Here is a 15,361-nt window from a genome sequence, read left to right on the forward strand (position 1 = left end):
TATATATATATATATAGTTATACTTTCGGTGGTGGTAAGTTCGTAGAGTAAGTTCAGCCGTCTCGCGCAAATCGACACGCGCGCATTTCAGCAAAGAGAGAGAATAGAGTGTTTTTCTGAGTGTTCCTCGTGTATTTACATCGATTTCGCCGCTCTTAACAGATACAAATTACACGTTTCCTATTTATATTTATACTTTAATAATAATATTAGTACAGCGCATGTCCAAGTGTGTGGATACGTGTATCCGTGTATCTGTTCGTATGCACGTATGATGTTGCGTGTAAAATGTGTACGTGTCTAGCGATCAGTGTACGCGTGTCATTATCAGGTGTACAACAGCAGATATCTACAGGGTGTCGCCAAAATAACATCGAGAAAAGAAAATAATAATCAACAGGGAGGGAGTACAATATTACACGATAGGGACATCTTCGAATTTTATACACAATAATAATAATCAATAATATTAATAATAATAATGAAAAAATAGTAACATCGGCGTCGCGGCGCCGAGGTGCGTAATCAATAGCGATAATAAGCATCGACTGTGCGTCGACGACGATAACTGTGAATCGAGGCGCGCGGACAAACGTTTTCATATCTATATATCTTACACAAAGAACGAGTCGATATTTTTCGACTCGATCGCAATTGCGAAACGAAAAAAATGGAAGTAGGAAGGAAAGCAACGAAGCGCCGAGTCTTCCGTCGCCCTCCGGACTCGAAATCGCCGCAGTCGTAGCCGCAGCAACCATCGCCGTTGTCGTTGCCGTTGCCGTCGCCGTCGCCGTCGCTGTCGCCATCGCCGTTCCTCGCTCTCGCGCTTCGGCGGCGCGTTCTCGCGATCCCGTTCGGTTTTAGGCGGGCGGAATTGTTATTATCATAAAAGGGACGTTAATTAAAACTCGTACTACCAGGCGAGCCCTTCGCTCTGCATCTGGTGCGGCTCCAGGAACCCGCCGCCCGCGACCCCGCCGCCACTGCCGCCGCCACCGCCACCCGGACCACCGCCGTTCCCGCCGCCGCCGCCGCTTGGATTACCCTGCCCTCCACCTGGGAACAAGCGAACGCGCGCGGCGTCGATGCCAATTAAGATTTAAATCCCACTGCGCGTAGTGCAACGCGACGCGACGGACCCAGCCGGCGGCCGGAAGTCCCGTGAAAGTCGGTGAGACAATCCGCCGCCGGCAGTTTATAAATATTAACGCGATCTATAGCTGCACTACGCTTTATATATCTCATCGTTGTTGTAGTTTTTAAATAAAAACAACTGGCACCGATTCATCTTTTTATCTTATCTATCGCATGCAAGCCATATTCGTCGTAAAAAAACAGCAAATGAAAGTCTGGGTTAGTTCTGAAGTTAGTTTTTAAAAGTTTTTAAATTACTTATTCGCCGATCATAGATAAATACAAATTATTTCTGAATTCACGAAATTCTTGAATGTATTAAAATTCTTGAGAGTCTCGAATAGTCGCCAATTTTTAAAATAATCTAAAGCAATTTGATGTTAAATCTATCGATAGTTTTAAAACTCGAATATTAGATGTAAATATAAATGTTTATATGAACTTCCATAGTTATTGGTACGTAAATAATATATTTATTAGGCGTAAGTAAATAATATCTTTATTATTTATAAGATATAATTCGCAAACAATTGAAATGTCACTTATCAGTTAATTGCAAATTAAGTTGTTTAGACTCTTAGTTAAAGAAAGTTAACTGCAAACATTTCAATTGAGGACTCAAAATCCAAAAACGAAAAGTTTGCAGTTAATGACATTGGTGAATAAATTTCAATTGTTTATGAATTATATCTAATTATGTAGATATCTTTCATACTTGATTTATTCTTGGAAACGTAAAATTATTTTAATTTTTATTTTAATCGAATATTATACGTTTAATCGAATATTATTCTCAAGCAAGACAACAGGTTAACGATAACGTCAAAGAGCGTAAAAATAAATCATGAGTGATCGTAAAATCTTTTTATAATCACTTTTAATAATCATTTTGAACGCATTTCGACGCCATTTTGATGTAATCAACTTTTTGTTCTGCTTGGAATTGTTTTTTACAGACATTTTATATAACGTAACATTTTGCTGTCATATATTTTAACGAGTACGATAAAAGTACCAATGTTTTGCAAAATTTTCAAAGTTGATTTCAGGCTGCCAGGAGCCACGTTAGTTACATTAAACGCTGCTTTACAAGTACTATGGTTATTAATCCGACTATCACTAACTATACACTTTCCTCGATAAATTAATAACATATATGTGACTTGATTGATATGCCGGTGACAGTTGGATAAGACACATATGCGTATCTGACGCGCGTTAGAAAACGTGAATTTTAGTATTAGACGTACCACAAAAGGTCACGCCAGGTGATTGCCAGATCTCAATTATCCATACAACAGGCTCAAAGAAAATGACATTCACGCTGCTGTGCAACTTTGTTGTAGAAAATCCTAGTCAACTAGAAATCTCTCGCGCGCGTGTGTCTTTCGTGCACGAAATAACATTGCGAAGGTACGTGAATAATAAGCGCGATACTGCACGATAAAAATGATACCGCATGCAAAAGGTTAACAGCAACGTATAATTTTCATTTCAACGTGAAATGTTGAATAGCGTGAAACAGTTTCGATTCGATATCACGAGACTAAAGCGTTCCTAATTAACACGACACGACAACAGAGATGTGTATAATAAATCGTCACGAATATAATCGTCACGAAACAGCCAAAGTGAAACATTATATAATCTCTTTCTCGACTACTGATTTGTGCGTATTATTGGCATTACATATCAAATTAAGAAAAATAATTAAGACAAACATCAATATATATTTAAATAAAAAGTAAAAAATTGATATATTAAGATATGGATGTTTAATTCTCTCTCGAAGGAAAAAAGTTACTCGACGTCTGTAAAGAAACGATCCGTGCGGAATATTATTCTTTGGTGCGAGAAGCAGGTCGATCTCCTTCAAGCGCTTGGGAGTTAATGGTTGCCGCCGCATCGCGAAAACAACACTAATAAATCGGCGCGAGCGCAAACATAAAGTCCGCTCGCGGGCAGACCCAAGGTAGATCGGCGATCGCGATTCGGCCGATTTTCGGTGGTAATGGTTCGGGAATGGAAGGGGATATTTCCCTCTTACCTGAAGGTGCCAGGAACTCTCCGGGGCTGCCGCCGGTGGGCGCAGGGGGCCCCTGCCCGGGGGGCCCCGTGAGAAATTCCGGAGGGCCGCCCCCCGCGCCCGGAGGTGGGTATTCCCCTGCCACCGCCACTGCGGCTGCCATGCCCGCTAAACTGGCCGGGTCCAAGCCTGTCAGAAACAGATTACGTACTGCTCTCAGAGGGGATCTCGTATCCGCTCGGCCATCTCCGAAACCGGCTGTCATAATTATCGCGGGGGCCTACCTACTTGATTCGAGGTTTATTATAATTACGCGAGATTCCGGGACTAGGCTCTCTCTCTCTCTCTCTCTCTCTCCGGGCTTCGTCTTTCGTAGAGATCGGCCGTTTTTTACTTCAAGTTTTTGTGATCAAGACAAAAGCCGCGTGATTAATAAAATAGTGGAATTCTATGCAGAAATTCGATTTTAGAAAACACAAAGAATTGATGAAATATTTACATAATAAGAGACCTTCGATATTTTCGAAGTTTCCCTGTCGATTCTAATCTTGCATTTTTTTTTTGTCTTAAACGCAAGACTAGAATTTATTTTAACTTTACTATAAAAGATGCTAAATCATCGGTGATGGCAGGAGATTCACCTGGATTTCCCGTACCGGCAAAGTGTGGTCCATGTGGATGCGGGGGTGGATGTGCGCCGAAGAACTCGTGATGAAAGGCCACCGGGCCGCCGTAGCCGAATTCGAACTTGTCCGGGCCAAAATACGGGAAACCGGGCGGTGGTCCATCCTCGCCTCCGAGAGCGCCTGGGTTCAGATTCAGCGGGAACCCGCGCATCTTGCGCGAGCCTCCGAAGAAGGGGTTCCTGCCCATCGACGTCAGCTGCTTCAGCCTGCGCTCCTTACTCCTCTTGTTCTGAAACCAGACCTGAAACGAGCAAGTCGGCCGCCTCTTTAATCGCTGAATTATTTAACGATGATCTCCCTATCCTTCGCTGCCTTTTGAGCACGGTTGTCTTACAATATAAATTGCTCTAAGAATAGATATTAGTATGAGAGGTTTTTAAAAAATGTAAAAAAATTATACTCATCAGTTTCTCTTTATTGTTTCCTGTTTCTTATGTTTCATCACTGTTATATAAAACTGTAGAGGCATAGTGTTTTGAAAGAATATAGGTCTTAGAATATATAATGCGATTCTTAATTCACTTTATTTTAAGACTCTTTTACATTCTAGGACATGAAAAAACCATGGTAAACAATTTTTTTATCGATGATTGTGAATTAACCGACGATTCTGTCGCGAAATTATTTCTCGGTAAATAATGATGACATGCCGAGTGAATTATTCTGCGGCAAATGTTTGTCGAGGCGTTTTTTTTCCTATTTGTTCATGATGGCGAAAGATTTCTGAGCATCGCATCGCTCTTAATAATCGCTCGGCGATTTAGATGCCAACCGCATAAAAGCATCGTCGATAGATACGAATCGAAATTCGCTTCGATATAAATAGCAATTGTCTTTACAAGCTAGAGAATTGAATGCCTGAGTAGCAAGTCTCGTAACAAAAACTGATAATAAGAGAACAAAAATAAATTATTATTCTTACTCCATTAAAATGTAATTATTATTTATTTATTATTATTCATTACTATTATTTATTATTATCGATTCCATCCTGATTAAAGATTTTTTCAGATTTGTAAAAGTGTAACAAAGTGTAATAAAATTTCTTTAAATATATAATAAAACTGTTTTCACACATTTCGTGGGTTTTAAAACGCAGATTTTCTTTGTTTTAATTATCAATATTTAGTTAAATAATAGCACGATCAACTTCGCAAAGAAACTTTTCACAAAAAGGAAATAAGTAGATACAAGAAAGGGAAAGAAACGAGAGAAATTTTAATGCAAATGTGACGAGAGAGACACCTTTCTCACCTGTATGACTCTCATGGGCAAGCCAGTTTCTTTCGCCAATTGCTCCCTAATATGTCTAGTGGGCTTTGGAGTCGACGAGAAGGCCGTCTTCAAGATCTCCAATTGTTTCGCCTTTATAGTGGTCCGTGGGCCGCGTCGCTTCGAACCGGCGCCGCCGTCGCCGCTGCCACCGCCGGCGCCGCCGTCCGGGCTCTTGTTCTCCGTCTGGCTGTCCCTCGTCTCGGGATCGCCGTCCAGGGAACCTTCAACCGATCGAAGCCGAGCTGCCGCGTCACAATCGTATGACGATCACCTGGGGCCTATTTCGCGCGAAACTCGCAAACGATTGCCAGCAAAATCAGTCGCTACGAGAAGTTCGTGTCTTTCACGATAGTGAGTTTCATGTCTGCCCACTTTAAATACAATGGCAGAGCACCTAATTCTCGAGAAGATAAGGATATGGACTTTTCTAGGCTGACTCGTTCGCTTTTTGTTTCCCAAAATTCCTGAGTTGAGTTACTACTTACATTAGCAGCCAGAATTAATAAGTACGTAAAGAACAATTTGTTCTCTTCTAAATTATAGTTTTACCTACGTTAATATAAATAGGATAATAGATATAATTTATTCTGCAAAATGAAAGTAAAAATAAATTGCCCGATAATCACTAGACCTAAATTTCAAAAATTAAGGAACCATTATTTTTAGATCAAAATAATGATTCCTTAATTCTGTATCTTCAAACTCTCAATTTTTAATAGAAACGAGGCTGTCATTCATATACAATTTATAGAGATAAGTTATAAAAGTATCGGCATCTCTGAAAAAATAAAGCTGACACAATATTTTCAATGTTACGTTTATTATTACTTAGTCGATAGCCGAGAGATAGTCAGTTTCTTAATCCCGAACTATGCGTATCCGCTGACGCGTGACTCGTCGGTAACCCAGAAATGACTCGTCATCCTCGGGACAAGTCATCATTGCGTTACAGGAGTTTCTAAGCGACGCCCGTCGAGTTGCGATCTCTCGTACCGCAAAGCTAAAGTTAAATTTTTTAAAAAACGTTTTGTCGATCAAGAAGATCAGAAGCCTATCACATACTACTAACTAACGGGTGTCTCGAATGTTAAAGATAACAGTCTCACTAATGCGTATGCGGGCGCGCGCGCACGTGTGTGTTTGTGTGTGTGTGTGTGTGTGTGTGTGTGTGTGTGTGTGATGATTATTTTTAATATTAAAAAATCTTAACAAATTTCAATATGCAACGATATTATTAATTTTTTTATAACTTTTATCTCTCTAACACATAATCCATTTAATTTCTGTTTGATTTAAATTAAAAAATTTTGTCAACATTAATAAAAGCCAACGGACATTTCAAGGACTTCAATACGGACGATGGCTTCCCGACAAACGTGCGCAGAGGGATAATCGACTGTAGATTCATCGAGGTAATCGTAGCCATGCGGTAGGTCTGGGACACCCCGTATATCCCGGTATCTTCATCGGTCGGATCGAGGTAACAACAATCGGAGCCAATCCCCCGGAAGCGATGCGAAACCCCCATCGGATTATCGTGGCTGCTGCCGCGCGCGCACGTTGAAAGCCGTACCCCGCACATACGCGTGCACATCTCATAATGCCACCATACACGCACACATACGCACACACATACACACACCCCACACACACACACACACACACACACACACACAAACACACACACGTATATAAGTCCCTGGCTCTCCACGGTAATCTATACACTATACGTGTATACCGGGTAGGTCTTAACCGCGGGACAAAGAAAATGTTTGGACAGTGTCACACCGCACTACGAGGGCCACCCCTCGTGAAGACGTCCATTCCTTTCTTTCCGCTCCGATCGAGGGCAACGAGACTCTTGTATTGCGTGGCTGTATGAGACTCGTGCGAGGGTGAAGCTAGTTGGTGTATGGCTAAAGGACCGATTGTTGTGTGCGCGATAAAAGAGCAGAAGCGATATAATGGACTCGAGACAACTCCTGACGAAGCCCACCAGCGATTTGTGACATCGCGATGCCACGAATTCGTATTCGCAAGGTCTCCAAGGGTGACATGGTGACGCGTAATTCTGAGGGTAGCCCGATCAAGTCGCTAATCGATTGCTCTTGAGTGCGTACTATGGAGTAACTTACAGCGTGTGAATATGATCTTATAGCTTGTTTGCTTGCAGTTTGCTAATGTGTAAGTGATACACGTGTGTACGTGATACATACGGAATGTCTAATCACTGTAATCGAGATGACAGCTTAGATATTTCACGCATGCACTTTGCCCTTTACGCTTGGCTGCGCGATATTGACTTTCGTTTACGATCCTTCACTACTTTTCTTTTTGCGAGATTTATCTTTCGTCTTTTGCATTTGACGTAATAAAGACGTTTTCTTGTTTTATTCAGAGGCACAGTCAATGCTGCGTAAAACTGTCTAGATGGTAAAAATACGTATCTCCATTTTGCAATATTTATATTTTATCGCTTACCTACATCGCTTATAAATACAATTAAACAGATTAAAGAGAACTTTCCAAACTATTCACAAAGAAATATTTATAGCACCTATCGGCTAATCAAAAAAATCTATTTTTTTTAAAAAACTAATAGAATTTTATTTTACTTATTAAAGTAATAGAATTTTTTTTAAAAACATTTAAGAATTTTAAATACGACCGTATGTGTGAATACATCAAATACGATAAAGAAAATTCAGATCGAAGTTGAAAATTTTCAGTTTCAATACAATTATTCTGAAACGTTAATAATCCCCCCTAAATTAGAACAGAAAGAAAGAAAGAAAGAAACTTATTGCGAAAAATATTACCTCAGTCAGAATTCGAACCTGGGATCTCTCAACTTTCCGGAAAGAGTGTCTTATACAGCTCGATAAATTTCTTATTTTTCTTCTTTCTATTTTAATTTAAAGGAGAAATTATTAGCGTTTCAGAATGATTGTGTTGAAAGTTTTTCGGCTCACAATCATATCTGAAATAAATTAATTTAATCTAAGAATATATAATGTATTCTTTGAAACATCCAACTTTTGATCAATCTTGGTTTTCATTATCATATTTCTCTAAAAGGTTTCTGACTCATGAGAATAATCGATTTAACTTAATATAATATAATAAGATTGAGTTTTTACACTTGCGCACTATTCTACCACAAAATAATTCTCATAAATAACATTTTTTTCCAAAAGAAAATTGTATGAGAGAAAACCTCTTTATTACGCAACATGTTGTTCCCGCCGTTAGGTGTCTTACTGCCTTATCTTCAAGAAGTAAGCTAGACTTACCTTGATCCTCGGAGTCCTCCTGCTTGCAGGGATCGCTACCGAGAGGTAGTTCGCCACTGTGGCCGACGGTCTGGTCACCAGGACCACCCGGGCCAATGTTGTGAGTCCCGAGATGAGCACCACGTACGGCCGAATCGTGATGGTGATGATGAGCACTACCGTCCTCGTCCTCGTCTTCTGATCCTGAGCCCATCAGCGAGTCTCCGCCTGCCGACAGGTTGGACGGTTCTGCTCGTGAACGACGCGAGACACCGGCCTTTTTAATAACATCGACCAACAAACTGCCGATTTCGAAAATAACGATTGCGACAGTTTCTACTCGCGTATCGTCGCAGCTTGCACAGAAGCGTAACGAAATACCTCAATTGCCATCAATAAGATTCTTCGAATCGATAGGTTTGCGACACGTTGCTTAAAATTTTCAAAAATTTAGCATTTAAAACGAAACAAAAATATATTTGTTGAGAAGAGAGAAAGCGAAGATACTGAATGCAAATAATGCAAGCAACGCGAACAGACTTCATCAGGATTGCCATAAATTCCTCATGTTAAAAATTCCATTATTTTTCCATTAATTTTCCTGACCAGTTTCAATTTCTTCCTTGACATTTCCCTGATTTCTCTGATTTTCATTTGCAACTCTGTTAATGATAACGAAATCTTTGAAGTTATATATTTTGTATAGTTATTTATATAAAATAATTAAAAACTCTTGCAAGATGATAAAAAAATTTAACTTACTTGCTAATCGGAAAATTATCTTTTATCGCTTCTGTGCAATTGCAAAATTGTTCGAAATCAGCGGTTGAACTTTTAGTGAACATGCAGGAATAAATTACAAATTGTCGTGGTATGGATATTATTAATATTCAAATAAGTAATTTCGTTTAAATAATTTTTAATTAATGTTCTGTTAAAATTGTCGCTTGAAAGAAGAAAGATCATACCGACGATGAAAAATCTGAGATGAAAAAAAAAAGAATCGATCCTTCAATATTATGATCGATATTGACATTTACATATCATATATGAGTAGCATGATTAAAAATAAGTTATTTGCATATTGACGCAATTGTTCTGTGATTTATCAAGAGATAATAATTGCATTTTATTGACAGAAAATATAATAATAATATTTAATGTCACAATAAATTAATTACTCTGTATTCAAAAACTATAAGAAATACATTCAAACGATTACATATATTTTTCCGGACGTAATTTAATTGCAGCTATCCCAATTGTAAAGTACGTGCGAGCGGCAAGTAGCGACTTTGAAAGTCGGCTTTTACCTTCTAGATTTAATGGCGGCGTTGCGCACGAAATACTCCCGACGGAATATATTTTATGACAGGAACTGCCGAAAAAATGGTGTCTCCGGATATTAATCGTCTCTACGAGCATAATTACCGTGCTCTCGCCTCGCAGCACCAAGAAAGAGAGAGAGAGAGAACGATGGCCGCGGATTCGACAACCGGCAAATGGCCGAGCGGTTGGCAGAGATTAATGTTGAAAAAGTGTCGGGCATCAAGACGGTCATGTCGCTTAATCATCGACCCGAAATCATCCTGAAGGCTCGCGTCAACATTCTGCCCCCAGTTGCGCATCGAATTCGTTCTCCATGCGATGAAGATTTCGAGTAGTGCTCCATACCTGCCTCTATTGTTCTCGCCAGTTATCAATAATCAGTAGTTGAAGACGGTGGTAAAAAAATCGATAATAGTGTTCGTAAAGATGATAAAACAGATACGAAAGACATTTATATACTAATAATCTAATGCATACAACTCTAACTCGACTAAATATAAATCTATTTAGAAATGTATTTGCATAGATCACACTAAGAAAACATCTCCTTATTTTACAGTTATTTTTCAGCAATATCACTACTTTTATTATTTATATAATAACTTTTATTTGTTACTTTATTTTCGCTTCGATTTTTACTGCATTCTCGTTTCTAGCTATTGGCTAATCCTTTTCCGCGAAATCTGGCTGTAAAATGTCGGAACCGATCCGAAAAATCATAGAATCCTTCCGCGAAGGCAGCTTCTTGGAGTTGACATTTGACGCGGCTTACGTATTCGTTCCTGCATCCGCAGGTATGCGCTCCAGGATCCCTCGTGATGCCGACAACACGTCGACAGCGATGACGATGATGCTTCACGCGAAACTCATCGACAGCGAGTCGGCGGGCCGAATCGGCCGCGGCTGAGGCGTAAATCATTTCGCGGCGCTCTCCCGCGCTCGGCGGCTGTCCCACGACATTGTCTCACGTACAGTGAGCGAACACACAACGGCGTCCGTCGGGCCGTCTCCGAGATCCTTGGGAGAAAAAGGCGGCCGGGCAAAGAGAGAGAAGAAAACGGGTTGTCGGTGCGTTTTGCGGTTTCGGCAACGTCGGCAACGGAACGACAAAAGGTTCGCCCCCTGCCTAACGACCTTTCGGTTTTCGTTTCACGGCTTATATACGAGTGGGGCCCTCGTGAAACCGAGCTGGTCTTGCCGTCTCTCTCGTGCCATCGTTTTCATTTCTCTCTATCTCCTTTCTCGGCCGGTGGTTCACGGTGGCATACGCGCCACGCTGTTTTCACAGCTTGCCGCTCTCTCTCTCTCATTCGGGGTAGAAACTCCCGTGAAAAACCTGCCCTCTCCGCCCCTCTCGCCCCGTCGGTCCCACTCTTTTTTTTTAAGCTGATCCTGACTCCGTGAAATCCGTGGCGGCGTGCGCGTTGAACTGTGACCCCCTCGACCTCGCAGCTCGAAAAAATAAATCCCGAAATTCTGAACCACTCGAGAAACGGGTCCCATCGATCTTTGTAGAAATGCTTGAATTTAAAGGGATATCGATGCCTCGCATTTATATAATATTAACACGTATCGTGGGTAACAAATATGTAACAAATATATCCAGACTTTTGATCATTGACTGCGTTCAATAGAACAAAGTAACTTTACAACTGTTATAAAATCCTTTAATATAATTGGTTCTTACTCTTAATTCTTCATTCTGAATCTAAACCAATCATATTAAAAAGCTTTATAACAGATGCAAGGTTACTTTTCCTGCTGAACGCAACTATTCTCTTTGAAATTCTTCATATTTTGCTTTAGAGAAACCTATCCAAGTAATTCTGCAAAAACGCGCGGATACCTTCTGCTTCAATCGGCATCGAAACATCGGCAGATCGGCTTTCCGCTTCTCCGACAGAACGTCGAAGATCAGAATGGGCTGCTTCTTGACTTCGGGTCGGCGAAGCGGCGGGTCCGCGCGATAATTTATGACGGCCTCTCTTTCTCGCGAGCGGCGGATAAAATTATTTATTGGCGGCGGTAACGGAAACGACGGAGGCGATCGTAAAACGCGCTCGCACGAGATCGAACGAGAGACCCGAGAGAAGACAAGGGGTCGAATGAGGAAGAGCTGTCGCGATAATACACCCCTCTTTGAACAGCGGCGCCGCGTTCCGGTGACAGCGGTGCGGAGATCGATATAATGGAAGGCGATTGTGCGTTGACTTTGTTTGCACACCGAGTCGAGCGTGTTCCAAACGCGATTTCGCGCGAATTTTCGAGCCGCAATCGATCGCCGTATGCCGCTGACAGCCACGTGCCACGTCGAAATCGCGGCGTAACAGCTCGCAGGACATATTTAGGCCGTACCGCTGAAGACCGAAACTTTAATATGTAATCTTTAACATGTTTCTAAAATATTCACTTTTTTACATTAATTGTGTTTTATTAATAAAGAGACTTTGTTAAGAGAGAAAATTTTTCTTTCGGATAATTTTGACATCTCAGAATAATTATAATATAATTATTACCTAAATACTAGGAAATATCAGGAAATATTAGAAATAGGAATGAATATCAGAAACATTGTATTTCAATATGACTAATTTCTGATAGGTTAAAATGTTAATACTTATTTTTATTCCTTTAATATTTCTTCCATTGTGCGCGGGACCTAAGTCTTCAACTCATCTTTTTACAATTTTATATCAATTAACTTTTTGATATTTTAATCCTCCGCCGACTCGTTGGACTTTAAAAGCGGTCGACTTTTTATGTATTTTGATTAATAAATTTAACTCTATAAAAAATAAGTAAAATAAAATTCGAAAAAGATTTCTGTTTTATGGTAAACTTTTATTGTTAAAGCTTTCACAAGTAAGAAGTTTTTAAGATTTTTATTTAGTCCAGAAAAATATAAAAATCTATACTAAAATTTGAATATCCAGATAACGGATGAAGAGTGAAAATTTCATATTACTAAATTCGGTTTGTTAAAATATCGATATCAATAAATATCCATACCCAATAATATCTATATCTGATATAAAAAGATTATGTTAGTACATATGTATTATGTTGGGGAGACCGGGGCAAGTTGTTAACGTGGAAAAAGTTGTTACAGTTAATTTTTTAGTTGCCCCACACACGCGCACACACACACACACACACACACACACACACACACACGCGCACGCACGCACGCACGCACAGAGAGAGAAAGAGAGAGAGAGAGAGAGAGAGAGAGAGAGAGAGAGAGAGAGAGAGAGAGAGAGAGAGAGAGAGGTGGTAGCAAATTTTTATGTGATTACTGAGTCTTATGATACTTTACAACTTCATTTAGTTTAGCCACCGTATTTCAACTCTAGAAGACGCTACATATATTTTTTTATTTTCACTATTAAAAGTAAATATTAAAATAAATATTTAAATATGTATAAATCGCTTGTGTTATTTATGTATAAGTTAGGTATATGTACATTTCTTTTATATACATTTGATTATAATACATTTTGTTTGAATCGATATATGTACTGATTTTCGATCTGTATTTTGTTGAATTGAAAATGAAAAGGTTGAGACAAATTGTTACACTTCGATCGGGACAGATTATTATAGTGCAACAACTTACCCCATTGAAAACAATTTTTTTTTCTACAGAATGATGCACAAATCTATAAATACACTGTCGACTTCGCTTCCATGTTTAAAAACAGCGCTGGGCAGCGCCATATTTGTGTTCATTCACTCTCACATGTATAAATTACACAAATAATAACGTTAGTGTTTTCACATAAATTTATGCAATATTCACAAACATATAGATACACATACATACATATGTGAACTGAAACAAGGAGCTCGGAATCAAATTCATCTCTTTTTATCATATTGAATCAGCAGTCTAATTATAAAAGTCTATGATGCGATCTTACGAAAAGAAAAAGACAAACAGAGGATCTGCAAATGTAGAAATGCGACAGTAGCAAAGAAAGTTAAAGCCACCTATCTGTGAGAAAAGCACCAAAAGCGTGTAACATTAATTTTATGATTTTCCAACATTAACTTTAATAATTAATTAAAGAAAAAATTTTTGTAATAATGTATTTTTTAATTTTATATTATAAAATAAATATTCCTTGTAAAATATTTCATGTTTGATTTCATTGTAATCTTGAATTTGCTTTTATATATATGTATATATATATATATTTTTTTTTTCCAAGTAATATTGTAAATGTAACTTACCCCATAGTGAGATAAATTGTTACAATTTACCTACTGATAGAAAATCTTAATTTTAGTATTTAAAGACATAGATACAATCAGAAAAAATTGACTACCTAGATAAGAATATACTTGAAACAATGTATATATTATATATATATTCATTCATTTAAATGTATACATTAGAATGGAAAAAATTGCTAATCAAAAATTGTATCAACTTGCCCCTGTCTCCCTTACATCCAACTTAAAAAAATAAATGTATGAAATAGTTGTCAAACTTTATACGTGTACATAAAAGCTGAATATTTCTAAAACATCGCGATCATATCAACGATTAAAAACAGCATGAGATTAATCATAATATCGATTCGTAACAGATAAGAATAGACAAACACAGAGACCACGTGGATTCTCAGGATATCGTTTAAATTTAAATCCCACGACGAATCGATCTGTAAACGGAGCGGACAGTGTACACAGACGAACTGTGATATTCCAAAGTGCCTCCTCTTCGTGGACTAACTTTACTTTCTCGATTCTGTTTGCTATTTCGATCGTAGAATTATTTATTAACTCCACTATGGATAATAGAAGACTCGAATTATTTGACATAGCTGCAATTTAATTTTCTGCACGAATTATACGCGAATTTATTATGCAAAAATTAACTTCGTTTCATCGCTTTTTTATCGCAGGATTTAAACATGTATAAATAAGTGAGATAATATGATCGTGTCGAGATAATAGTGTTATACAAGATGACTGAAGATAATAACGAAAGGGGGAGGGAGGGGGAGGGGGGTAGTTTTGACTCACCGTGATGACCGTGCACGTGATGCGTGTCCGGCAGTGGTTTGCCCGACAGGTAGTCTTGCTTGCAAACGAACTTGTTGTCGTCCAAGACGTAGAGCTCCTCGCCCGTGCTCATCTGCTTCCGACACACCAGGCAGGTGAAGCAATTCAGGTGGAAAACTTTGTCCCTCGCTTTCCTCACAAGGTCCTGTGGGTTTATCCCTTGGAGGCAACCGCCGCATTTGGTGCCGTATCGCCTAGAAGGGCATAATACAGATTTATTGCTGATGTACTGTTGAAAGGACAGATAATGAGCGCGTGGGTGTCTGAAATGTCAAAGAGCTTATTCTTGCGCTATAAAGAGATATAAATCTCCATTAGAAAAAAATATATCTTGATTCTCTTAAAATTTAAATATAAAAAGTGATATTAACACAATTCTATATTGAATTACAAACTAAAACATCCGTTGTCCAGTGTCAGCTGTGAGTTTACGTCACGGAATTTCCGCGGGGGAGGAAAATTTCCGTATTTCTAAACTATAGCTAGACTACAGATAATCCTATTTAATTTTCGAATTTTTTTTTCAGATCTTGTTGAAGTTTCAGCGAGGACGCCTAGCAAAATTGTTA

General features: G+C 39.0%; 1 protein-coding gene across 2 annotated transcripts in view; it reads right to left on the reverse strand.

The window, feature by feature from the left end:
• Positions 1-37: 37 nt before the first annotated feature.
• LOC108686310 (LIM/homeobox protein Lhx5) overlaps positions 38-15,361 on the reverse strand; it is a 31,063-nt gene continuing 15,739 nt past the window's right edge. The window contains exons 2-7 of one of the 2 annotated variants that reach the window (XM_018191555.1): positions 14,754-14,986; positions 8,415-8,621; positions 5,101-5,342; positions 3,802-4,087; positions 3,182-3,349; positions 38-1,056 (exon numbers count right to left, since the gene is read on the reverse strand). In XM_018191555.1, coding sequence (XP_018047044.1) covers positions 914-1,056; positions 3,182-3,349; positions 3,802-4,087; positions 5,101-5,342; positions 8,415-8,621; positions 14,754-14,986 — 1,279 coding nt within the window. In that variant the 3' untranslated portion in view covers positions 38-913. Of the gene's footprint in view, positions 1,057-3,181; positions 3,350-3,801; positions 4,088-5,100; positions 5,343-8,414; positions 8,643-14,753; positions 14,987-15,361 lie in introns of both variants that reach the window. The other variant, XM_018191554.1, reaches the window with a different exon arrangement.

This window comes from Atta colombica, unplaced genomic scaffold (assembly GCF_001594045.1).
Source record: "Atta colombica isolate Treedump-2 unplaced genomic scaffold, Acol1.0 scaffold174, whole genome shotgun sequence".
Classification (NCBI taxonomy): domain Eukaryota; kingdom Metazoa; phylum Arthropoda; class Insecta; order Hymenoptera; family Formicidae; genus Atta; species Atta colombica.